The sequence below is a fragment of the Cyrtonyx montezumae genome, unplaced genomic scaffold (genome assembly GCF_038088225.1).
Source record: "Cyrtonyx montezumae isolate F1298 unplaced genomic scaffold, pur_monq_1.0 scaffold_21, whole genome shotgun sequence".
Taxonomy (NCBI): domain Eukaryota; kingdom Metazoa; phylum Chordata; class Aves; order Galliformes; family Odontophoridae; genus Cyrtonyx; species Cyrtonyx montezumae.
The window spans coordinates 5,769,271-5,795,980 of NW_027071948.1; the positions used below are offsets into that span (position 1 = coordinate 5,769,271).

The following is a 26,710-nucleotide window of genomic DNA, read 5'->3' on the forward strand; positions in this document are numbered from 1 at the left end:
GCACACCGCTGTGTGTGGACACTCAGCTTGCCATCAGCCCCCACGTCCCTTCCTGCTCTCCAGCCTCTCGTCCTCCAGTCTGTACAAAGAGCCAGGGTTGCACCATCCCAGGTGAAGAACCTGGCACCTGCACTCGTTAATCTTCAAACCCCACCAGTACTGCTCACGTTCCCATGCACTGCTGTCCTTCCCACACTGCTGGAGCAGCAGATCCATAGAATCATTACAGCTGGAAAAGACCTCTAAGATCATCGAGTCCAACCAGCAACACGTTGGCAGGGATTTCACGAAGCTGATTAAGGGAAGAGGAACAACTCTGGGAGGGAAAGCAGCTTTGTAGAAACAGACGTGGGGACAGTTGTCTCGCAGCCAGGAGCTCCAGAAAGTCAGGCTGTGCACATGGGCAAACCCCTGCAGAGGTCCCTGCTGAGGTGTGTAGCATCAGCTGCACCCCAAATATCATCAAAGCCTCTGATGTGCACACGCAGAGGCCTTGATGGATCCTAGACGAAGTGCCACACGTGGTCCCCATTGCACGTATTTCTGCCTGGGAAATCCTGGAAAGAGCAACAGTGCTCTGATTCAAGAGAAACAAAAACAAACTGGGATCGGTTCCATCTGAGCTAGACAGCAAAAAACCTTTCCAAAAGCAAGAAGAAGAAGAAGAAGAAAAAAAAAGACCAGTTCTAATTATAGGGTATCCTGAAGATACATGCACTTAAGTTTGTCACTCTATTTGCAAATTAACCATACTCATGGTGACAACACGATTAAGCAGCAGCAACGATGAAGTTCCTCTTCCAGCCCTCCTAATCCTCTTCAGAAATCAGAACAAGCAGTGTAAGACATAAATGGAGGTGAGCAGGGCTGCCCTGCCATTCGCAGTGCCACGGACCTTTCGCAGATCCTCAGGCGAGGATTTGCTTAGCAGCAGCTGGAAGATCAAGGCTGAGGAAGTCTGGAGACATTTTCCCTACAAACAGCCACCACCTCTCGTATTCTCCAGTCGGTGCCACAGGTCCACTCCCAGGGTGTAAATTGAAAGTAAAACACCGACATTATTGCGCGGATCAATGATGGAGCTGACGTAAGTGATGGTAATGGCATAACCACTGTACTTGTGAAGGTGACTGGAAATTACAGGCTCCTCCATACGAGAGGAAGGGTGGTGAGGCAGCGCACGCCATGAGGCACACTGTGGACTGCAGGTAGCTCTGCAAAGGCAATGCGGTGGTAAATTAAGGCATTTTTTAGTCCGTAATTGGGGTACGCAGCAGGTAACAGAGAATGAGAAGCCTATCTGGGTGTGAGTCATTCCCCAAATGTTTCAGCTAATCCTGTTTTCCCCGTTCCTGATTTATTAAGGAGGGCTGCACATACACACCAGAAGGGGCAGAATTAATTTGTCCTGCTCCACAGGGTGTTACCAGGAAAGGTCTTCAGACTCAAACCCTCTTGTGCATTTATGCCTTCAGCTCTGGGGATCCTCTGGGTGCTGGTTGGTACACTAGAGCAGCTCCAGCATCTCGTTGGCTCTATAGCCTGAAGGCATCGCCCCTTCCCTCGTTGCACCTCCCAGCAAACCAAGCACTGTGCTGTAGGCTCCTGAGCCATCTGTAAGACAGCACACTTAAGCACCATAACCAATGGGCAGGTAATTTGCCAGAGCAACACTCTTTATCATGTCTGGAAAACTGTCAGTGGGGCACAAGGCTGGAGGGACGAGGAAAAAAGGGAAGAGTGGCAGTGCTCACAAAAAGAGGTTTCCATTGACACCAAAATGCCTCAAGACAGATCAGCACGAAGCCTGCTGAGATCCCTGCTTAGGGATGTGATGCCAAACAATGCCTTATGCCCAGCCTGCCCCTTGGTGCTCCCCACACGTGAGTGCTTCAGCCACAAGCCAGAATCCACACACACTGCACAACCCAGGATGGTGCAGATGCTGTGATCTCTCACAGAGGATGGGGAGAAAGGTGGAACAGCGTGATGGAAACCACGGGCTGCTGTCTGAAAGCAAACATGCCTGTGATGCTGCACAGACCACTTCCTCATCTCTGCAGAAAACCTCCTGGAGAGCTGATGCCATAAAAAGGCAGATATTGTGCATTTAATGGAGTGTGCTGTTTGCTGTTTGACAAATATTATCTGTTGCTGCAGCCGCTTCAGAAGTCACTGCGATCTTTTCAAAAGCCATCCGGACTGGGAGAACTGCCACTTGGGAGAAAAGCACCCACGGTACTCCAGTTTATGGGCACCACTTCGGGCTGCACTTTAATCCTGAATAATCTTGAGGGTTTGTGCATTTTTGGCAGTCCGAGATGAATTGAGCTTTTATCGTGCGTCAATATACTGTTCACTACTCCTGCCTCCCGTCACAGCTGCAGGTGTAACAGCCACAGTGCTCCCGGGATCACCGTTGTTTTGAGCAGAAATTGCTAGCTTTGCTTTCAGACTTAAAAACTGTCTTCTGGACCACAGGATTTCCACCATCTCCAAATGTGACAACGTGTAAAACAAGCTTCTGTCGTGTGACAACAGCCCCCAACCCACCCCCACTGTGCCCACTGACCATGTCCCCCAATGCCAAATCCCCACAGCTCATGAATGCCTCCAGGGATGGTGATTCCTCCCCCATCCCCCTGGGCAGCCTGTTTCAATGCATCACCACTCTTCCTGAGATCTTTTCCTCCTAATATCCAAGCTATTGTAATGCTGCACCACAGTGGCGTGCAGCTTTGCCTGTACTGCAACACGGTGTGGTGCCACCTGGATGCAAACGAAGCTTCAGAGCTGCTCTCTGTTCTGCACAGACTGCAAGAGCTCCTTTGGCCAGCTGAAAGCATGAGAACTGGTTTTTGCAAAGACTCCACTTGTGCTATTGGGAGCAAAGCTAATGCACATTTACTTCGAGGTAAACTGGAGGTAAACTGTCCTAAATCCACAATCCCACATTACCTCCAATGACCCCAGGATGATGCTAACACCTCGGCTAGTGTCATTTTAACCCACCAAACAAAGGGCAGCTCTGTATTTGAAGACCAGGCAGGCACTGGGGTTGCTGTATACCTGGGGAAGGGCTTCTGCTGAAGCTTCCTAGTGCAGAGGTCTAAGGTGCTGGCTCAGGGCCTCTTCTGCTGCCAAATTGTATGGAAACTGAACGGCCTGAACCAGTGACTGATCACCTGAGGTGAGCACTGAGTCAGCCACGGGAGCACAGGTGAAGGCAATGCACCTGTGTGACCAGAAGTGATGGAGTCTGAGTCCATCTCTCCCAGACCCTATTTAAGGGCTGACCACCACTGGGGAAGGATCTCTTGCTGGAGATCCCTCCCCTGTGGAGTTATTGGTGAGCCTTTCTTTATTTACCGGTTGTCTGTTTACCACCCAGATAAGCCAAGCAAAATATACCATCCACCTCATTACTTTCTGTGGATACTGTTCTTTCAGGTTATTCACCCTACACAAATGCACTTCCAAAGCTCTCACAGCTCACCCAAAGCATATGGCACTGCTCTGCAGTCCCGCCTCGCAGCACCTGGTGGCCAGATCCCGCAGCCCTTCCTTCCTGTTTGCTCTTTTTAACACCCTTCAAGCTCTTTCCTTTTCTCCTTTTCTTTTCTCAGACACTGGTTCCCCAAACATCAAGGAACAACGAAGGCGATGCGGGGACGGCACCGTGCTGCATTCACAGCCCTCTGCTTCTTTGCACCGTGTCCTTCATGCTGCTCCATCCCAATGCTGCTTCAATCCCACTCACACAAGGACAGAGTGCTGCTGGTCGGTGCCACCGAAACCCAGGGCTCCTCCAAAAAGCACAGCACACACAGAAGCGTGTGTTTCGCTCAGCCAAAAACTAATTTCACATCGTTTGAAGTCTGGTCTACGTAAACACAGCAATCGTGTTAGCTATGAAACACTTTGATTCCATTTCCTAACCTTTATGGGGACTTTTATGCATACTTTCCAGTGATATACTACGTTGCTAAGGCATATGGGGAACAATAAAGAGTTTCCCTGGAGCTAATTAAGCTAATCATGGCTTCTAGATTAAATTTTCTGTATGTTTTTTTTTTTTTTACCTTGTGTAGCTAAAGTAAAATAACTGTTCTCTCACAAAGCGTTCATCTGACATCGTACCAACTTTAAATAAGTGGCTCTCTGTCCAGAGAGAACGTCTGAGGGTATTTCCCAAAATTAAAAGTTAAAAATAATCCCTTGGTTTTGGCCCAACTCAGAACATTTTCAAATGAAAAACATTACGCTCAACAGCAGCATTTTTTTCCCCAATCTTCCCTATATTACAGACAATAAAGAATATCCTTCTGCTTTCCCCACGAAGATTCATCACTCTTCTGAGTGCGGGGAAAATACCCCTCTGCCCCCCTCAGATCTCTCAGCTCCCCTTTTCAAGCTAAAAACCACTGCTTAAGACATCTTCCATTCACTTTATGGTAACAGTGAGTTAAGTACTGGAAGCCTGGGCCAGAATCCCAGCTATTTATTCCCATTAATGTTTACCAGTTTTCTCAGAAAAAAATAAAAATAAAAATAGAAGGCCTATGAGGGCAAGTGAGGAAAAGCAGGAAGAAATTCAGCTCTCTGGAGGAGTCAGGGCAGTTATTCCCAGCTCACATGGGTGTAGCAAGAAGAGGAATGCGGTACTTGATCCAAAATGCTGCTTCATGTGCAAAAATAAGTCAGGGGAAATTTTCTCATCTGCACAGATGTGAGCTCCATGAAAATCCCTGTTTTACAATGGGGTTCCAGCCCCCGGGCACAGATGGTGCACGTGGAGGTGTCCAATGGGATTTTACTCTTGCATCAGTTGAGAAGCAAAAGCATGGGTCATGCAGGGAGCAAGCAGGGGGAAGCACAAGCTAAGAAAGATGAGCGCTCTGCACAACTCAACCTCATCTCTGAGAGCCCAAGGGATGGCTCCCACAGGGTTTTGCTGGACCTGAGAAACCCATCCCCTCTTCAGCACTGGACTTCAGAACACCCATCCCTTCTTCCAACACTGAACCTCGGATATCCAACCTTTCTTCCAACACTGGACCTGAGAACCATCCGTCCCCTCTTCCAGCACTGTACCCAAGAACCACCCATTCCTTCTTCCAACAGATTCCCATCTCTTCTTCCCACACCTCCTCAGCACGAAGGACAGTGAGAGGTGCCAACGCCCCATGTTGAACCACCTGTGTGCCTCCTTTCCAGGTCAGCATCTCCTGAGGCTTCGGACCACCAGGAAGCCTCAGCCCCACCTGTCTGACACCTCCTTGCCCTCCTGGCTCCCCCAGCTCAACTCCTATCTCCAGAAGCCCAAATGGGATCCAGGAATATACAGAGCATAGGCTGGCATTGTCTCCAATGGTGCAGCAAACAGGCTTGGCGTGGTTAATACAGAGCAGCTACAATCCCCACCACAGCCATGACTGGATTCATGACATGGAAAGGTCAGCAAGGAGGGAGAAGAATCAAAGCAGTGGAAAGAAAGACACTGGATTCTTGCTTCCCAGATGGAAAAGGAGGAGAGGGAGAAGCCCACAGAGTAGCATCCACGATGACACAGAGCCACTGCGGGCTGGGAGCATTCCAGTTGTCAACAACCTTGTAGAAAAGGCAGACAAAATCCTGTTTTGTACTTGGGAAGAAGCCAGGTGACGTAATCATCTTATAGGAGGATGGTGAAATACTTTCCATTCCAGCAGTAACTCAAGATGTTAAATAGCAGCTACTAAAGTTAAACATTGTTAAATCAGTATGTCAGGACAGCATCTACCTACGAGTTTATGAAGAGTTGGCTGAGGAACTGCTGGACAGTTAAATGTTCACTTTCCATATGCCGTGAAAAAGTGCAATGTTTAAGAGATGTAGGAAAAAGCTATTTGTTAAACGAGGCAGCTCGGCCTATTTTAGGACTGCCACTGCAACACAGGTACCAGTCAAATAACGACGTGCCAGCAATGGGATTTGGTCAGTGAAGGATTAAGGGAACACAGCAACAGCGGTGCCAATCTATGTGTATTTATGGAAAACAGATTAAGGCAAATTAGCCTCAGATGGTTTTTGATGCAATTACAAGATTGGTTGGGAGAGGTAACAGTGTTCATGCAACGCACCCAAACTTCTGAAGAGCATTTCCTTTGGGAATGCACGATATTTTGATTCAGAAATTAGAAGGTCCGCAGACACTGTGGCACATACTCAACGCATTAAAACTTGGCTAGCTGAGGTCACTGCAGTCTGAGATCTAAGCAGGGAATGCACAGAGAGCAGGTCTGTTTCTACTAGAGCCAACAGGTTTGATTCACAGCTCTGGGCCGTGTAACATATTTATCAGTGACCCAGGAGAGAGCCCCAAGTTTTGCTAATAAAGTTGGCTGACGATATGGAAGTTGTAGCGTGGTACATCCTGAAGATGATGGGTTACTGACACACAGCTACCTGGATGGGCACAAGCAAGCCACGTGCACTTTAGTACAAACACATGTCAGATCGTGCCTCCTGGGAAAAGGACGCAGGCCACAGCGGTTCTCTGCTCATGGTCCTGCTGCAAAGGACAAGATCCCTCCCCAACTACCAGCTGAGCAAAAGAATACAGTCAAAAACCGCTGCTGAAATGGTTAATGTGAAGATGGCACAGAGAAATGTTAGAGAGCGAGGTGCCACTCCAGCACTCAACTGCATTGATCCGTGGGATGGAGGCTGTGCCAACTGCAAGGCTGAAGGAGCACGAAGGGCTGGGAAGAGCCAAAAAGCTCTTAGCACAAAGAGGGCAGAGGGTCAAGGAGTACTCTGAAACAGCCACGTGGGATCCAATGGGATGAGAATGGAGGCTCCGCTGGACACAGTTCACTGAGGTCCAAGTGCCAGGCAGCAGGGGCCAGGTAAGGAGGCAGGAACACCACTGGAAGTATTTAAGATAATTCTCCTTCTCTGGAAACATTTATATCACAATTGGCTGTATCTGCTCTAGCTCAACCAGGAATGTTTCCTTTAAGAACTTCATTAACCCTAGGGCCTTACAATCTATTGGCTGGGTCCAGCACTATCTGTGGAGGCCCAGAACCAGAGCAGGCACGGTGCCATAAATAGCTGCTAATCACCAAAACATGGTGTCCATACGGGATGTGACCGTAACATAATGGGAACATCCTCTTCACAGAGCCCACGTGAAGGCCCCGTACCTACAAGAACCAATCCAGCCAATCTTTTACAGCCTCCAACAGGGATGGCTACAGCAGTAATCCCAAAGGCCGTGCTCTTGCCTTGAGAGCTGGTCTGAGGCTCAGCTGGTGCTGGGGTGGTGGAGCTGGGCTGTGGGGTTGGTGGAGCTGGCCAGGCTGGGTGGCCAGGCTGGGTGATGGCATCAACATCCTTCATCCCGGCTCTCTACACCAGGGAAAGAGCAGGATTAAGGCACCTCGCTACTGCTGTAACTCCTCTCCTCCTCCAAAACATCAGTGACCCTAAGAGATGATGCTACGGGTCTCTTACATCACCACCATCTTCTGCAGGACAGCACCATCAGCAAGAGCAGGGCTCCCCGTGCTCAATGTTATACAAACGCAATGAGGAAGAGGCTGCCCACTGCACCACAAGGCCATCGAAGCTGGAGGAGGAGCTGGAGATGGAAGCAGAGTTCAGCAGCTGCCATCCCCGAGCAGGCAAAGGCAGTGCTCGACTGCCGTCCAGCTAGAGAGAGAGAGCAAGGAGCACAATGGCTCTGCCTCCTCTGTTGCGGAGCAGAGCCAATGAATAAGGGAGGCAGAGACAGAAATGCGCTTAATATGCTGCTTGGGAGGGACGGGCGGGGGGGAAGGGGGGAGGCAGCCAGACAAAGAACAGGGGGATGGAGAAAGAAAGATGCAGGCAGAGAGCAGGAGAAGGTGAAGCATGGGAGCAGGAGGACGGGGCTGGGCGCTGCGGGGCCCCCGGCAGCACAGCGGGACGGAGCGGGGCAGGCAGCGTGCGGCGATGCGGAGCGCAGAGCCCGGCGGGACTGGGGAGCAGGGCCCAGCAAAATGAAAAATCTCTTAACCACACAGAATTGTTAACTGCCCCCAAATCCTTTTGTGCTGGGGCTGCAAGCTTAAAGGAGCTTAAGCTGTTAGATGCATGAACTTCCTCCATAAATATCCCTTGTGTGTGCTGCCGTGAGCAGGCTTGTGTTGCATTAGCCAGATGAAAAGCCCGGCAGAGAAAATGAGCAACTCCTTCCAGCGCTCTCTGCTGCGCTGTGGGGCCGGGCTGCCCATTGCTTGGGGTGCACCGAGGCCCACTGGCAGCACAGCACCCGTGGGCCGTCCTTGACACGTCCCGTTGGGGCTACGGAGCCGTGCGAGAGCACTTCACGCCGAGAGCCAGTTTGGATTTGCTTTTGTTCTGCTCCTGGAAAAGGGCCCAGATTTCCTCCCACCCCTCAAAACACAAAAAAAAACCTGCCGGCCATATGCATGAGCAAGTCCCCCAAGCCCAGGCTCACACACTGCCCACGCAGCAGGGACTGGCAGCGGGCAGAAGTGTGACAGCATCAGGGCAGTGATGCAGGACTGCAGCCCACAGGTCCCCACCCCCCCCCAGGGTGCTGTTAACCCAGCCGGGGTGATGTGCCCCCTCCCTATCCCCTCTGACAGCCGTGCCATCTCTGTGTGGTGGCTCTCCTGACCCCCACGTGCCCCATAGGAACCAGAGGAATCCTTCCACTTGGCGGCAGAGCCCCGGGCCCATCCAGCCCTGCAGCCAGAGCTGCCCCACGGAGACGGCGCGCTGCCGGCCACCGTGTGATTGATGACGGCGGGGAGCGTGGGGCTGCGTGCGCGCCAGCACCGGCTGCAGAAACAGCTGCTGAGGTACCGGACCTCCCAAAATCCTGCTGCTGCACAGACAAAGAGGAGAGCCAGCCCTTCTGCTCTCCCCCTCCACCTCGGCCCCCTTCCCTTCTGGCTGATAGAAATGGGCTCTGGCAATGGGCACTCGAAGGGACCGACCCTTGGCTGGGCTGGCATCGGGACCAGGGATGCAGCACAAACTGAGAAACTGGAGCTGTATCAGAGCAAAGCATTGTGCAGGAGTGAAACAAAAAAAGGAGTGAAACAACAAAAAAAAAAAAACACAAAAAAACCTCGAGATGGAAAAGCTGACATGAAGCATTTTGGCTGCCTCGTGTTGCTACGAATGCTCCACTTGGGCACTGTAAAACATCCAGCTGGGATTAGCCGGGCTCCCTTTGCACGCTGTGCTGCAGCAGTACTCTCAGAAGCCCCGGCCCCACTGCAGCTCTTGGTCCCCAGTAATGGGGAGAGAAGGGCTACATGGTGTCCCAGTAAGCAGCAGATTCAAGCAAGGATATCAAACATCCCTGCCAACATCAGGACCTGCAGCTTGACATGTGAGCAGGCTGTGCTCACCCCTCCAAGGGAGCGCTGCAAGGAGAAGCCATGTAGTAAAGGGAAGAGGCTTCACTCTGCTGCTTCGGCCTCAACACGTAACTCCTACACTGCTTTCAGGTTCTGAAATTTCTTCTTATGTCCTCCTCAGACTCTACTTGTCGTCTTCCCCCATCCCTTGCCCCTGTGAAAGACCCTGTTCCAGCCTCTCCTGCTGGGGGCCTGGGGCATCCCTCAGCACCAAGGCACTCCTCGGAGCCCACGGTGTTTGAGGAACCCACTCTCTGTGCCTGATCCTGCAGGAGAGCCCCAGGTCAACCTTGCATCCTTGAGATGGATACTGGGTTGCTGTGACTGGTGATGCGATGGCAGAGGAACCAGCACAGCCATTCAGCCTGCAGTCCCAACCAAGCACGGCCACAGACTGTTCCCCTCTCTGCAATGTCCATTTCCCCCCACCTGCACCTTCCCCATGCTTGTGGTGCTGCCCACACACCCCTTCTTGCAGCAAGCAGAGAGGAGAAGCAGCTCCTTCCCTGCACAGTACTGCAGTACCTACTGACATATCTATAATTGATCTCAGAGAAATTCCAGCTCTGCTCAGTGTGTTGATGCTATCAAAACTGCAGTGGGATTTTGATGTTCAGCCGGGACAGGGAGGGAAGAATCGGTTTGCCAAACGCTGCAGTGTGCTCTGCTTTCCTCTTTTTGTCCCGTTCTGCAGCTCTTCCACTCCCTCACCTCCTTCTCCACAACCCCAACACCTCTGAGCACATCCACCCAGCACTCTCCAGAGATAAGCTTCTGTGCAACCAAGGAGGAAACTATTTCTTCCAGACCCTCTGTGCTTTCTCCTGTTCTCCAGCTCCATCCCAGCCCCAGAATTCTGGGAGGTGGCTGCAGAGCAGAGGCACAGCTCAGTGACTGAGTGTCCCTCCTGGGGAGCACGAAAGGCAGCACTGCACCCCTGCACTCTGCGGACCCATAGCTAAGGCAGAGCCCCTTCAACAGAGAGGCAAACCCAACTCCTGTGAGAGGTCCCTCCCGCTTTGCAGATCACAGCCTCAAAATCCAGAGCAGCGACACAAGCACAGCAGCGAGATGAGCACGAGAAGCAAGGGGAAGGAGTTACCTCTGCAGACGGTCCCGTTCTCCACCGACTCGTAGCCCGGCCTGCACATGCAGCGGCCGATGGGCACCAGCCACTCGCCGTCCCCATTGCAGTACAGCTTGATAGGCACATCCACCTCCTCCGCATTGGTGATGCACGTCCCCCGTGCCGCCACCAGAGATGTGCTCTCCGCACCCGAGAGGGTTTCCTGGAAGACCGCCCCGTTCTGGATCACACGGGGACACTTGCGGTAGAAGACACGGACTGCAATCAAGGACATGCAGCCCCCATAGTCCTGGAAGGCCAGGTAGAAACCGTTCTTGGAGACAGGCCCGAAGCTGCGCACCTCAGTGTTAATCTTCATCACCCGCCCACCGAGGTCCACCTGCGAGAAGCTCTCGTCGGCAGCAATTGTATCTACCTTCATCCAAGGGTTTTCCATCCAGTTAGGAAAAGTCTTGGTGGCAGAGTCAAAGTCTGATTCGTAGTAATAGAGATTAAAAGTCTCCTTACAGGAGCCTGGGACATTGGGGATGCTGCTGCAGTCCCGAACGGAGAATTTCATCTCCACGTGGATGCGGTGCGCACCTCGCCTCCGGATGTACTTGGTCCGCAGCCAGTTGTTTTGGCTGGATTCAAAGACGTTGCACACCTGGTACGTGCGGATGGTGTTCATGTTCTCATCGTATCCACTCACCTCTTCCCACTGCGGACAGGACACAAAAAGTCAGCGGGGCTGAGCGGACATTCACAGCACTAAGCACAGGGTCCCTACCTGCTCTGCCGTCCTGGCAGAAGCCGTGCCACTCCGTACCACATCACCCTAACCCTGTGCGAGTCCAGAGGGGTCTCACCCACGGCAAAACCTCCCTGCACGTGGTCCGGGTGTGGCAGGGCACGGCAGGGCCACGCACTCCATCTGCAGCAGTAATGTCTTTAGCAGGGGCTCTCTGCCGTCGGCTGCACCGTCCTGCAGAGGCCTCCTCAGAGCTGCAGAGCCTCCCAGCTAAGTAACACGATGCCTTCAGCAGATGTATTCCCACCGGTGCCACTACGGTTACAACCGTGGCAGACAGACCCTGCTTTATAACGTGACCGTAAAACCTCCTTCCCGGCTGCAGCCATAGTGCCATGCAAGGTGCGGGGTGCCAGCGGGACAGCCAAGCCCCTCTGCACGGCAGCAGGACAGTACGAAGCAGTGGTAATGCTTGACACAGGCTGCCCAGGGGAGTGAGGGAGTCACAGTCCCTGGGGGTCTTCAAGGAATGGGTAGATGTAGCACTGGGGGACGTGGTGAGCGGTGGGGATGGGTTGGGGTTGGCCTGGATGATACTGAAGTTCTTATCCACACTTCATGTGGGAAGCTTAGCCCAGCTCCTCCCAGCTCAGGAGGAGTTTCCATAGTGCTCAGGGCAGCTACAGCACTGCCTGTAACTGCACCCACTGCAGACTGGCCCTATTCAGCTCTCTGTCCTTTTGTCCGATCCCTCAGCTCTTTGTAGGGTGGGGGAACACTTCAGAGCAGGTCAGAGATGGGATATGCCCAATAGGATCCATCAAGATGTCTGTGGCTGAGGGCAATATGCTGCTGGACAGCTTGGGAGGAGGAAGGTGAGGGAACAGGACGATGCTCAGAGTGCAGGAGCAGATCTCGCGGTTGAGGGAGCTGGGAGTGTTCAGCCTGGGGAAGAGAAGGCTCTGGGGAGATCTCCATCATCACCTTCCAGTACTTAAAGCAAGCATACAGACAGGAGGGAGATCAACTTTTTATACAGTCTGATAGTGATAGGACAAGGGGGTGTGGTTTTAAACTAAAAGAGAGAAGATTAAGGATGACTGTTAGGAGGAAATTTTTTACTCAGTGGGCAGTGCTGCCCAGGAAAGTGCAGGTGCTCTATCCTGGAGGTGCCCAAAGCCGTGATGGGCCCTGGGCAGCCTGAGCTGGTGGGGGCACCCGCTCCAGGCAGGGGTTGGAACTTCAACGTCTCTTCCAAGCTTTAAGGTCTCTTCTTTTGGCTTTAATGTCTCTTCCAAGCCAACCATTCTACAATTCTATGAACATCTCTAGAGCAAGAGGAGAGCAAGCACATGGGATTCACCTGCCCTTTGAGCCTCCCTCCACTCCAGCATGGAGAGGATAGAGGAGGGCAGGTCTGGGGAAGCTTATGGAGGTCTGCCTTGAAGGGAACCACCAGGGTACCCATCCAGATGGAATGCTTCTTCATGAGCTTGCTCATAAACCTGCTCAAGTGGAAGCAAAGCTGCTTCTCACGGACATAAAATCCAATGTGCAGAGCATAATCGTGCCCTGGGTGCAGGACCTGTCCGCAGTGCAACCCTGCTGTCACCACATCCCTGCACTCAGGGCTGCAGAGGGAGGCTCCCGAGAGCAGAGACAGATTGTTCTTTGCATACCGAGGCTAACGGCTGAACAGAAGGCTGTCAGAGAAGATCCCCAAACAGCTCCAACCACTTCTGATGGGCTGTGGCTGCAAATCTGCTACCATCGCAAGGAGAGAAGGAGAGCATCCTCACGAAATGCAGGAGGAGCGTTTGCTTTGTTTTCCATAAATAAATTAGATGTGCTAGTGGAAAAAGAAAAAAAGAGCAGGATTTCCCCAGTTTTTAGGGCACCGGTGAGGAGGAATCACAGACAAGATGTAAGGAATCAGCTTTCTCCCCCTGCCTGGCCTCTGACACAGCTCTGCTAAGCCTGCATCTCTCCTGATGCCAGCAGCACCGTGCTGGCCACCAGGACCCATCCACCTGCCCCACGAGCTGGGGCTGCTCAGGCCCTACAAGGCCTTGCTCCCTTCTCGCAGCTGGGAGTGAAAGTCACTCCCGTGCATCAGCCCCTGTTCTTCCTCAACGCTTAATTAGAAGCCTCTCCCTTTCTCCTCGTTCTCTAATTAACATGCCGGGAACTCAAAAGAAGAAGGCAGCACAATAATACGGAGAGACGGCTTCCAGCAGGCCCAGGCCTCATTACTGCGGGGCTGGCGAGCCGGGAGCAAGGCGTGCTTTACATATGGAAAACCTGCAAACAAGAAAGGCTGGGCGAGGAGAGAAAAAGACTTGACCTCTGCTCCTGCCCATTGTGTGCCTGTCATCCCCCCTCGGCGGCCAGGCCGGTGCTGGCGGGGCGGGCGCGGGGCTTTATCATGGTGATGGGGGCCCGGTGCCTCAGCCCCCACATCCCAGATCTGGGCAGGCAGAGGAGGCTGCTCCTGCAGGATTTAATCTCCTCAACAGAGGCTTTGCTCGCACATTTCCTTTCTTCTGCCAGGCTGGCTCAGGGAGCGGGCTTGCTGTCAGGTCCGGGGTGAGGCCTAGAGGAATGTCTTCATCCAGCCCGCCTGGTGCCTTGGTGGGGCTGGGTGCAGGGAAGAAGGGAAAGAAAAGAGAACAGAAGAAAGAAAGGGAAAGAAGGGGAGAAAAGTGGAAAGAAGAGAAAGTGGAAATGGGGAAAGGAAAGGCAGAAAGGGAAAAAGGAAGAAGGGAAAATGAAAAAGGGCAATGGGAAATGGGAAAGGGGGAAGGGAAAGGGGAAAACAAAGAGAAAAAGGAAAAAAGGAAAGGGGAAAGGAAAGACGAAATGGGGATAAGGAAAGAAGGAAGGGGGAAATAGGAAAGTGAAAGGGACAAAAGAAGGGAAAGGGGAAAAGGAAGATGGGAAAGGAAAAAGGGAAGAGGAAAAGGGAAAGGGGAATAGAGAAAGGGGAAAAAAGGAAAGGGGGAAAAGAAAGGGGAAAAAAGGAAAGGGGAAAAAGAAAGGGGGAATGGAGAAAGGAAAGAGGAAAAGGGAGGAAGACAAAGGAGAAAAGGGAAAGATAATAAGGGAAATGGGAAACAGGAAAAGGAATAAAGGAAAAGGGAAAAGGGTAAATGGGAAAGGGGAAAAGGGAAAGGCAGAATCTCCGGGCTTGGGTCAGGCTGGCTTTGGCCACATAACACAAGGGCGAGTGTGATGCTAGACCAGCAGGCATGGCTTGGATCAGGGCACTGCAAGGGTACCCTGCCAGCCCTACCTCCACCCCAGCACTAGCTGCTGGCACACAGGAACGGGGGTGGAGAGGGCACTGCGGCCCTAAGTAGCTTCTGGCCACTGCAGGCAGAGGGGAGGGATGCTCTGAAGCACCCTGATTTCCCATGCAAAGCTGGTGAGGGCAGAAATGGCTGTCACCTTTTCCATGGGTGCAGAGACGCTGTTTTTATACCCCTCCCACATCTTTTCATTCAGCCAAAGCACTTCACTTCAGCAGTTGACCTCCCCACCTGTGTTGGCTTCCAGTCACAGACCCCAGATGGGGCACCCAGCTCCCGTAAAGCAAGAGCTCAACTCACCCCTGAGGGAGGATGCACCATCCAGCCCAGCTCTGCCGTGGCCGTTGTGGAGTCCATCAGTGTCTCTGCAGGAGGAAGGGGAAACAAGGAGTCAGTCCATCACCTTCCAGTTACATTTGCAAAAGTGGGACACTTTCTCAGCCTTCTGCATGGTAGGCAGCATCCTCGGCCATGCAGCAGCAGATAAGAAGGAAAAGCACTTCCAGGACTTGCCATACTTAAAAATTAAACCAACATTAAAGCCAATTTTCCAGGCAATTTGGGCAGAAATAGGTCAGATGCTGCTATCGCTAATCAGCACCGAACAGCGGCAGAGGATGGCTCAGGAAGGTCACACTGCATGCTCAAGCAAGACACAAACATGAAATCCATCTTGCAGCTTCAATTTCCCTGCCTTCCCAATTACTACGGAATAGGCAAGGAAAGAGTTTATTTTCAGGGTTCTGCAGCTCTCAAGAAAAAGCACCTTATTTACAAGGTGTACACCCACCCAGCTTCAGCTCACTCACCAGGAGAGCACTGATATAGTCAAGACCTCCAGCCACCAGCCTACAGACCCAACAGACAGCCCCAATATAGACAAGATCTCCAACAGCCTACAGACCCACAGACAGCTCCAATACAGTCAGATCCTCCATCCATAAGCCTGCAGACCCAACGGACAGCCCCCATATAGTCAAGATCTCCATTCACCAGCCTATAGAACTACAGACAGCCCTGATAAAGTCAAGATCTCCAATAACTCAGCCCATGGACCCAAAAGACAGCCCCAGTACAGTCAAGGTCTCCATTCGTCAGCCTGCTGACCCAATATAGTGCCACTTCCCATGGCCAGAGCAGGGATGGAGAGTTCCTGATGATAACTGTGTCCTGCTCCTGACCACTAAAAGCCCAAGCATCCTGCCACAAATACCCCAAAATTATCTTCACCTTCTCCACTTTCACTGCTTTGAACAAAAATGAAGGAAGAAAAGATTAGCACTGCACAGATCCATCACTTAAAGAGATAAGGCTGGATCCAGAGATGGCAAAATGACTTTTATTCAGTCCACGTAAACTCCCTTTTCCCATTAGTAAGCCAAAAAGTGCCTCGGCATAGATATGCTGCTTGCACCTACTTCTGGCAGTAAATCATTTTCAGACTGCGGGTTGTTACTTACTCCTGCTTAGAGCCAGTGGTTTCCAGTTCACAGGAAACCAGCATTTCAAAATTTGGTTTTATTCCAAAAGCAAAAAAGCAAAAAAAAAAAAAAAAAGTTCCTTTCAAATTTGAAGAGTTCTGGAAAACAGCTCTCCCAAAAATTTTGCCGTTCAGATTTATGAAATTTCTTTTTAAACTGAGGGTCTGTTTACACGGCTTAATGACAGTGTTTATTTTATCCAAGTATCTAGCTTTTTCATTAGAACACCAGTGGCACTTTGATCTAGAGGGAGAACAACATTTTTCACCCAGTGCTAGCGAGGAGCTGAGCTACTTTAAATAAAAACAACGCTAGCTAAGTTGATTTGTCTTAACTATCAGTGACAGTGACTACCACGTAAAAGAAGATGCACTCTGTGACAGCGTACTTCCCCAAATAAAAACAATTTTGAAGCACTTTCTTCCACAAAAACATGGTGCAATGGACACGTGCCCAGCTCAGCACTGAAGCACACACTGCCTGCAGCCCTCACCACTGCCCCTTATCCTCTGCTGAAGAGTTGCACGAGGCCATAAGTTGTCCTAAGGGAGGCTCATATTGGGTGTTAGGAACGATTTCTTCTTGGATGAGTGGTGGGGTGTTGGCACAGCTGCCCTGGGGTCCATCCCTGGAGGGGTTAAATGTGGCAATGTGGCGATGAGGGACGTGGGCAGTGGGCACGGTGGGGATGGGTTGGACTGGATGGTCTTATAGACATCTTTTCCAACCTTAATGATTCGAAGATTCCACCTCCCTGGAGTGACACTTCCACCCGAGCTGGCTCAAGGACATCCCATTTCGACACAGTAACAAGGAGCAGAAAGCTGCAAGTTTCAAGCAGATTTTTCTAAAGGTCAGTACAAAAAATATATCTTCTCTTACTTTAAAACTGAATTTATGCTGCTCAGCTGCCAGTTATTAGATTTCCTTTTACTTTCAGACCCTGTTATCCAAAACCTCCTTTCCCTCTTGTGCTGCTCAAGGGTGGCAAATGAATCATCTCCCAGCCCTCCCCAAGGTAACCAGAGTAACTGAGAGTCCGTATTCATTCAGTCTACATCTGGTCCCTTTCTTTAGGGGCTCCTGTTCGTCCTTCTTTATGTAGTGTGGACCCCAAGACTGCAGTCCCCTCTGCACACGGCTGTAACATCCCTTTGTGTGACTTTCTGCACATCTTTTCCAGCAAATCGCTGTCCTGGCTGAAGTCCAGAAAGCATGCGGAGATCAGTTGACATGTTAGCATTTGGCAGGAGTTGCCTGAATTCCATAAAATCGTGAATAACTGATCTCCACGAATCAGAGCAAACCTCGTTAGCCGCACTGTCTGCGAATGTGTATGTGAAGCCAGGTTGGATTTCAGGGGTAGGGGTGTGTTTGCTCCTTCATTGATGCTTGATCTCAAAACACACACTACTGCCTAAATCATCACAGAATCACACACTGGCTTGGGTCGGAAGGAATCCTAAGGCCCACCCAGCCCTAATCCCTGCTGTGGGCTGGCTGTCCCCTACTACGTCATACTGCCCAGGGCCTCATCCAACCTGACCCCGGGCACCTCCAGGGATGGAGCACCTCCATAGATGTGGTGCTAAGGGATTGGATTTAGCAGTTCAGTGGGTAGGGATGGTGATAGGACCAGATGATCTTGTAGGTCCTTTCCAACCTAATGAACCTATGAACCTATAGTTGCCTGCCACAGAACTACCTCGCCTGTTTACCTGGACAAAAGCATCTCACACTCTCCAGTGAAGAGCGTGAAAAGGCCATATAACTCTCCAGAGAAGCTCACTGTCTCACCCTTGAGAAGTTGCTTATTGCTATACAAAGGGAGCAAACAAAGCCAGGAGAGGTGTCCAATAGGCCACTGTACTTCTCATCTGCAGCGTCCTTCCTCTGCCTCTCTCCCAGATTCTGATCAGTTCAGACCTCCACAGCAAGAGGCAGCACCTCTGGGTCATAGAATCATTAAGGTTGGAAAACACCTCTAAGATCATCTAGTCCAACTGTCCACCTATCACCAACAGCTCCCCACCAAACCATGTTCCTTAGTACCACATCTATTTGTTTCCTGAACACCTCCGGGGACGGTGACTCCACCACCTCCCTGGGAAGCCTGAGCCAGTGCATCACCACTCTTTCAGAGAAGAAATTTTTCCTAATATCCAATCTGAACTTCCCCTGGAGCAACACAGAGCCATTCCTTCTTGTCCTATAGCTATTACCCCAGGTCCTTTTCCTCTACACAGCCTTCCAGCCACTCTGCCCAAGCCTGTGGTGTTGCATGGGGCTGCTGTGACCGAAGCGCAGCACCCGGCGCCTGGTCTTGTTGAACTTCATCCCGTTGGCCTCAGCCCAGCTATCCAGCCTGTCCAGACCCCTCTGCAGAGCCTCCCTGATCTCAGGCCAGGCAGGCAGAGTCCCAAGACATCAGCTGTACATGGGGTGAAACACCCACAAGCCCCCGAAACCCATCACTCTGCAAACCACGGCGGAGAGAAGCTCCCTACTTCAAATCCAGCAGCTTCGCTCACTGTCACAGCTGATCCTTTCACAGCACCATCCTCCAGGTCTGGCAGCACACGTGGGACCCCAGCAACTGCACGGAGCAGCAAACCTTCAGCAGTGATGGTGACGATGCAATGCTAAGCCCCCACGAGTGGCGGGGGGGGGGGTCCCTGGCCCCCAGCCCACCTCTGGCGGCCGCCGATAGCCGCACTTCAGTGAAACACTTTTGCCGGAGCAGCGTTTTCTCGATATCTTTGTTTGTGTTATTCCCTCCCCTGTGTTTATCTGCGGATTCACATGCTACCCACAGCACTCTAAATAAATCTACAGCTGCTCAAATCCAGCAGACGCAACTCTGGCCTGACTCCCACCAGAAACCGCGCTGCTCCCCACGGGATGGTTAGGAGATAAGTGCCTGTCCTTTTCACTTTGAAGATGCTTTCAATAAGCAGCTCTCCGCCCGGCACGGCCAGGGGAGGCACTGCTGCTACGAGAGCATCTCGGGCTCTGCAGGCTGCCACACTGTAGGCTCCAGCTCGGGTATTCTGCATGCAGAAATGCACCGCTGTCATCACAGCCTCTGGGATGCTCGTGGTCAGTGCCACTGACCTGGGAGAGAGGCTCCTGCACTTCTTGATGCCCTTTCTGCTGCTCAGCCACGAGCAAAGCAAGCATGGGCGGCTCAGCTGCACCGGCTTTTCCCATCTGAGACTGGTGAGCAGAGGACAAGGATGGCAACAGGCGCTGGCTGTGATCGGGGACACCAGAGAGTGGAGACTGGAGAGTGACAGGAGCAAGGGACGGTGGCAGAGAGGCTGGGAGGGATTAACAGAGGATCTGTGCACACTGCAGACACACTTCTCTGTGTCCAGAAAAACAACGTCCATGGAGTTTTGCCAATTTCGACCAATTTAGACCATCTGGACCTGGGTTTCTCAGAAGTCCTGGTAAATCCTTCACATCTGCGGGCTCCAAACTCGTTGCAGATAAAGAAACAGCTGGACAAATAAATAGCCCCACAGATAGCTGAAGCCTCCACCCTCATTTTTCCACCCACAACTTTTTCCTTTCCCTTTGCACTTCTCACATCGGTCCCTCCCTCGGCGCAGGAAACCTGCCAGTTACAAATAACACAGGGTGCAAACGTGGAGGCTGACCTGGGATCGGATTAACCACGGTCAGTGCTGGATGTGCAAAGGCAACCAGTTGCCCGGGCCTCACTGATGGAGCAAAGGAGCTGGCACCAGATATCCCACGTCGAGGCAGACACAGGTCACACTGCCTCGTCACCATCTCCCAGAGCACTGCAGAACATCGGATTCCTCCGTGCAGGCACACGTGCTCCCGAAGCAGCAATTCCAGCCCGGCCTCACGCGCAGCCACCGCATCCCTACACAGGAGGGGGGGTTAATGAGAAACCCGTCTGTCCCCCCGCCCCAAAGAGCCCTCGCTGCAGATCTATTTATCCTTCCAGAAGTTGAAAGGCCCCTCTCTGCCTCCTGTGCTTTACTGGAGCCTTATTATAATATTTTTGCCAGCAAGAGCTAAGAGGGGCTGAGCAAACCCAGTGGCCTTTCCCTGCAGCACCGAGCTTTGCTTTGCCTGGCCGATGGCCAGCGGAACAAACTGAAACCCAATCCCCCCCGGCCGACCCGCTGGCGCGGTAACAGCACGCTGCATTGTGAGCCGGCGGCTGCAGGATATTTTGGATACTTCACTCAGGGATCCACTTAAACTCCAAGAGGGAGAGTGATTGATAGGGAGCGAGACGAAGCAGTGACGGAGCCGGGATGGGGACTGCCCGCATCCTGCCTTGCGCATGAAGCCCCACAGGCCGCCCCAAGGGCTGCCATAGTGCATGCAGGAGCGGGTTGTGCCGGCGGTCCCAGCGTGTGACAACACAGGAGCAGGCAGGTACTTCATTTTGGGCTGAGCTGTGCTTTCCTCGCTCCCACACAGCTCTCTCTCCTTGCTCCACAGTCCCTCATGCACTGTCTGTGTGTGTGTGTGTAACAGGATTCATCCCCAGGGGACAAAACCCAGGGCTGACGGATGCCACCAGCATCCAAAGGGATCGGTGTGCAGCGGCCATTGCAGGCACTGCTACGTATGGTGCTGGCTGCTCTGCCACCCGCAGGAAACACCCCTAAAAGAGGGGACAAGCTCAGTCCTTGCGGGTCACCCAAGCACATCTTGCTCTCTAATTAACCCATCCATACAAAGTAATGCTGCCAGACAGATGGGGCTGCCCAGCTCATCCACCTTACAGGAAGAATACAGCCTGGCTGCAGCACCTGGGAAGACTGAGGAAGGCTGGAGCTCCACAAGGAGCTCAGATTTTGGGGTCTTTCAGGCTCAGGGCTCTGCTGAAGATGCAGGTTAAGCTGGCTGTGGAAGACAGCCTGGCTGCCAGGCTGCCCAGAGCCATCACTGCCCATGCAGTGCTCCTGCTTTCCTGCCACCATTGGGCCCAGCAGTTAGCAGAAACCTGATAACTGCATCAGAGCCCCCAGAAAGCTGCTCCAGCAGCACCAGGGCCCGCAGCCCTCGCTGGCAGCATCTTCCCCAAGCAGAGCTGGCTTTTGTAGGTGGTCTGAGTTCAGCTGAGGGCAGGCTGCGAGCAGAGACAATGCAGATGCTAAATGCCAGCAAGCAGAGGCCCTCCTGCTGCTGCCGGGAATGCAGTAGCCACACAGAGAAGGCACAGATGCAGACATTTAACAGCCACCGCTACTGTCAGCGCTGATGATTCGGTCTCTGCAGTTGCACCAGCCCCACTGTCTGCGGGACACCTCGTGGGGGGGTTAACAAAGACTCATCCTTACAAGCCCAGTGAGGGCAGGACACAGCTAGACCACGGTGGCCAAGAAGGGCAGGATGCAGCTGGGGCACGTCCCCCTGGCAGCACCGGGGATGGAGGCCTCATGCCTTCTAACCCTGACCAAGCCCTTGGCCACCGGTCCTGCTTGCTCATGTGCCAGCTCTTGGCTGCAGCACGTATGGGAAGAGCATCTTTGCAATGTCATAACCTGCTCCCTGCACTGTGCCCCAAAGCTGGCCGGCACAAGCTGCAGATGCAGGGCTCAGCTCCCCCACAACACCCCAGGCCTCACATGATCCCCTGTGCCACTCCAGTATTTGTGCCTGCAAAGAGCAGCAGGGTGACCTCAGGAGATGAGAGATGCACCAAAAAAGCCCAGAGACTGAGCAGCAGCACCAGTTAAGCAGCATGTGCAGGGTTTTTGTGTGACATCCACCCTTTTTCCCTGCTAAGCTCCCTCTTGATCTGATGCAGTGAGCACTGATGGGACCAAGAGGAGCAGCATGAGCCCAAGGACACTGCTTTTGACCTGGGCTGGCTCCTCTTCCCCATGGGGCAGCGTCCCCACCCACCCCACCCAGAGCACAGAGCGATCCCCGTCCCACCTCCCAGCACCACCGGCACTAAATGAGGTTTTGTCACCCTGCATGGTGGCACAGGCTGGAAGTAACCCATTCCCAGCAGGCTGCGGAGCCATGCTCAGCATCCCAATCGAGCTGTCCTTAATGGGCTTCAATTTTAATTTGCTTTTATTGGAAAACACAGATGGTGACCCCACCTCCCCCTTCCACCCCCCCCGAACACATACAGGGTAATAACATTTACGGGGGAAAGATATTATCTCCAAACACAGCCAAAGCTCCAGCAAAAGCCCCACCACCATGTACCAACGTGCAGCTGTGCTGCACGGCCCTGTGCCTGGCTCATAAAGGCAGGGCCACACAGAGCACAGCCACACTGGGTGCAAGGGGAGCAGGGAAGTCACAGCAGGGCCCAGCAGAGAACTGAAAAGCAGAATTAGACCACGCTGTGTCACAGCAAAGCCAGCACACTAACTGAGTGAACCCCTTTCATGACCAAGCCTTGCAAAGCACAGAGGGATGCTCAAAGCAGTGCCTGGAGGAGCTGTGCTGATGGGATGGGAGCACCCACGGCTCCAGTCAGCCACCTGCAAACAGGCAGGGTGCTTCAGAGCTCAGGGTGGATGCAGGGAGGTGACAACAGCGCAGAGATGAGCTGTGCAGGCAGCCAGGTTACGGATGAGCTGCTTCAGAGCATGCACAGTGAGTAGAGAAAGGAGAAACTTTCTGTCCCGGCAGCAGCAACTGGGAGCAAGGGTATCAGGAGTGATGCTCTGCAGCTTCACCTTGCTGGCCCTGAGCCTGCAGCATGGCGAGCTGGGACGGGGGGTCCTCCAGCAAACACAGAGCACCAAACAGCACCTGAACTGTGCCGGAGCACCCACACGCTGGGGAGATGCTCCCCCTCCCCTGGCCCCACTGGCTCCTCCACACAGAGCTCGGCACAGCGCACAAGGAGTGGGTCCTGAGCTGTTCCACATCCCCCTCCACCACGAGCCCGGGGCACACGGCTGAGCGGGGGATGCTCTCTGCCGCGTGTTTGGCTCCATGCGCTCACCTGCCAGCCAAGTCTTCCCAACTTTTCACTGTTTTTACTGACAGGCTGTAAATCTGCTTCTGGTTGGCAGCCCCAAGTGGGAACAGCTTCAGAGGAGCCAGCTGTAGGCACGGCTGCACTGAGCTGCAAAGGGGTGCACCGTGCCCCCGCCCCAGGCAGCCCTGGCAGTGGGGGGGCTTTGAACTGGGCTCCCAGCCCATGGAACTGACGCAGGAATTCCCAAAATCCCTGGCAGGGAGCTGCTGTAGTGCTCCCAGGCTGACTCGTTTCTCGCAGCCCTCAAGGACAGCATTCAAGGCAGCATCTCTCCGCATCGGTGTCCTCGGGGGATGGTGCACAGCCACGCCAGAAATGTGAACCCCGCATCTCCGCCGCAGATAAAGCGATGTCGGAGACGGCAGCTGTTAGCGGTGGGTATTTTTAGTGAGCTGCAAATGTTTCCTCCCTTGGGAAAACTCCATCTTCAATACCTCACCGCAGAGAGGGGCTTCCTCTTTCACCACACACTCATCCAAGGGGGCAGAGGATGGCACGAGGCTGGTGCTGCTGCCCAAGCCATGCGCTGCGTCAGCACCGCCCACCGTGCAGATTCTGGTTAACCCTCCCCCTGGAGATATCAGGAGAAACTGCCCTGAAAGAGTGGTGATGGATCGGCACGGGGGGTGGGGGAGACCCTGGTGGGGCTCAAGGAACGTGGAGATGTAGCACTGAGGGATGTGGCCGGTGAGCACGGTTTGGGATGTTGGACTGGATGATCTCACCTTCATGAGTCTATGGTTTTATTCTATGCCTCCACTGTTGCATAAGCAGGAGACAGCCAGGAGGATGGGGTGGGCAGACAGTCTTCCCATGCAGAAATCCCTACAAAGGTTACTGCTTCCCACTCCTAAATGTGTTTCCCAAGTAGGAAACCAAGCTCCACACACAGGACAGCCCATGGGAGCTCTGCGTGCTGCGCCAGTACAGAGACATCACCTGGCAGAGCAGTCCATGAGAACAAGGTGAAACAGCAGCCCCAAAGCAGGCAGGGATCAGTTGTGGGACTGCCCACAAAGCTGCCATACCCTGCAAGGGCTGCACTGAGTATCTGGGGGCTGCAGACCAATGCACGAGCAGAGGAAGCATCCCGGAGATGTTAATGCACGCCTGCAAATCAGCCTGAAGAAAAAGCCAGCAGCCCTATGGAGCAGCATCAGGCAGGAGCCCTCCCGTGGGGATGGTGGAGGGCACGTTGTGCTGCTGGGAGATATTCCTGGAGACACTGACACTTAAGGAGATTCGTTTCCAACACAAAAATACCACAATCAATGCGGGCAATCACGGCGCAGACCTCATTTTGACAGCTGAAGATGAGCAGATCAATGAACCGAAGATGAGCAGTTGCCTAGGTACAGACAAACATAATCTGATTACACATATGGGGGAACAGATTTTTGCACCCACCAATGAGGAACACACTCAGAGGTGCAAAGGGGGAAATTTCCCAAAGTTGAAAGGGTTTATTAGTGAAAATTGATTAGGGAAAAAATGTAAACAAAAACAACGACGAGCAATTAGAGCTGGCTTACAAAGGCTTTGCCAAAAATCTCATAAATCTGCCATCATGAGAGAAGGCATAGCTCGCTAAAAATTGCCTTGGCTTCGAATAAAAGAAAATAATGCAGTAAAAATAAACATATTGTATAAATTAAAAATAGGGGGAAGTTGGCAGCAGTAAATTAGCAGCTCTGAAACGCAGACTAAAGGAAGTTAATGCACCCATGAAGAATCCAACGTCAGGGAGAGAAAGCGGAGCTTTTAAACACATCAAAAGTGAACAAAATCAGTCAGCTCACAGGGATGCTCGAGTGTAAGGCTGCTTGGGGAAAGCATGGACTCCTCATGCACGTCGCTGCTGCTGCATGAGACCCTGAGGCACCAGTGAAGCAGCCAGGAGGTAGGACAATACTACAAGCACAGGGTAGGGAGGACCTGGCACTGAGAGCAATGCAAACCCTGCAAGGAAGCGGTGTGCTGCAGCCCTTGAGTGCTCCTGACAGGGAACACAGTGGGATCTGCATCTCTGCTCCCTCCCCACGTGCAGAACTGGCTGGCCAACGATGGCCAAACACCTCCAGCTCTGCAGTGCTCAGTGCTTGCTCTCTGAGTGTTGTAAAAGCAACATGCCCCCAGAATTTAGCGTGCAGAGTGACCGAGGCGTTACCTGACAGCCTCCTCAGCCCTGACACGGGAAATCAGGCGAAAAGTCTCCATGCAGCATCCCCTGAATTCCCTACTCAGCGTGAAGCTGACTTATAAATCAATGTCTGCAGGAATAAAACACACGAGGGAGCAACGAAGTCCATCCTCCCCGTGCTGCTGCACTCCAGATGATCCTTGAATCCCACAGGTGTGAGGGAGGGGATCTCCTGTGCAGGGATACACCGAACCCCAGGGAGCACAAAAAGAAGAGGACATGACCGTGAGTCACTCCTTGGCAGTGCTCTGGGGACACCAGTAGGGCGGAGGGCTCGTGTGGATGGGATTTTTCCCCCCCTGTAGGACTTTAAGCCCAAGTGGCCACCAGCCTCCTGCCATCTCCAAGCCCAGCAGGGCTGCTGGGACAGGCTGCCACGTGGGCACCGTAACAGGGTGCTGAAATCTACCCATCCTGCTGGAAACCCTCCCTTGCGAGCCACTATTGTGTGCTGTCTGCTCCAGGCTGAGGTAGAAAAAGGCTCTTTGAGTGAAAACCACCTTGATTCCAGGAAGCAGCTCTCCCACCACAGAAGGACACCGTGTTCTTCCATCACCTCCTGCTGCATCCTGCCTGCGGAGGAGAGGCCCTGGGGCGGCTGCCACCCCCCAGCACAGCCCTCAGTGTGCTCACACTGCTGGAGATATAGAGACAAATAAAAATCTGTTGGCTGACCCTTTGTTTACTCCTCTCAGAGGAAATAATTAACTCTTGTCACAGCTCTGATTCACAGTACATGGATTTTAAGATTGCCCTTTAAAGATGCCCCAGTTCAAGCAGTGGTTTCCACTTGTCCCCATATGGAGATGCCCCCTGGAAGGATCCCATACAGATCCCACCCACTCACACATCCCCAGCTAAAGCTGAAAGAGCCATAAAGCTCTGGGACGGGGAGACTGGGAACGCACCTACAAAGGGATTGTGGAGAAGCAGCAGTTCTGGAAATGTGGATGGAATGGGATGGGTAGGATGGCATGGGCATGGGCATGGGCATGGGCATGGGCATGGGCATGGGCATGGGCATGGGCATGGGCATGGGCATGGGCATGGCATGGCATGGCATGGCATGGCATGGCATGGCATGGCATGGCATGGCATGGCATGGCATGGCATGGCATGGCATGGCATGGGACGGGAACTCCTGCAGGTCACAGCCATGCTGTGCTGCTCAGGAGTGGTAGCTGCTGGCATCAGTTTTCAACCACAGCATCACTGACCAAGAGTCAAACAAGATGATCTGACTTTCAGTGACTTCTGCCACTGACAACTTTTTTTTTCCTTCAGATTTGCCCAAAGGGGTTCCCTCATGTGAGAAAGCCCTAAAACTGCTCCATATTGAGACATCCCTGCCTTGCCTAGGGAACTGCCCAGTGCTCCTGGCTCAGAAAAAGCCCTGGAAGCAGCAACATTTTCCATCACAGAAGCACAGGTGATACGACAGCACGCCGAGCTGCTCATCCACCACCAAACACACAGCAGCCA

The 26,710-nt window shown here is 52.8% G+C and overlaps 2 protein-coding genes across 3 annotated transcripts in view; both read right to left on the bottom strand.

Annotated features, from left to right (window-relative positions):
• The window catches only part of EPHB2 (EPH receptor B2), a 95,972-nt gene that overhangs the window by 50,767 nt on the left and 18,495 nt on the right, over nucleotides 1-26,710 (bottom strand). For both annotated transcript variants that reach the window (XM_065738201.1, XM_065738202.1), the window contains exons 2-3: nucleotides 14,848-14,912; nucleotides 10,525-11,209 (exon numbers count right to left, since the gene is read on the bottom strand). In XM_065738201.1, the coding sequence (XP_065594273.1) occupies nucleotides 10,525-11,209; nucleotides 14,848-14,912 (750 nt within the window). The remainder of the gene's footprint in view (nucleotides 1-10,524; nucleotides 11,210-14,847; nucleotides 14,913-26,710) is intronic.
• The window catches only part of CUNH1orf50 (chromosome unknown C1orf50 homolog), a 348,220-nt gene continuing 341,877 nt past the window's right edge, over nucleotides 20,368-26,710 (bottom strand). Inside the window, exon 5 of the transcript XR_010622330.1 lies at nucleotides 20,368-20,379. The gene's annotated coding sequence lies outside the window, so the exon portion shown is untranslated. The remainder of the gene's footprint in view (nucleotides 20,380-26,710) is intronic.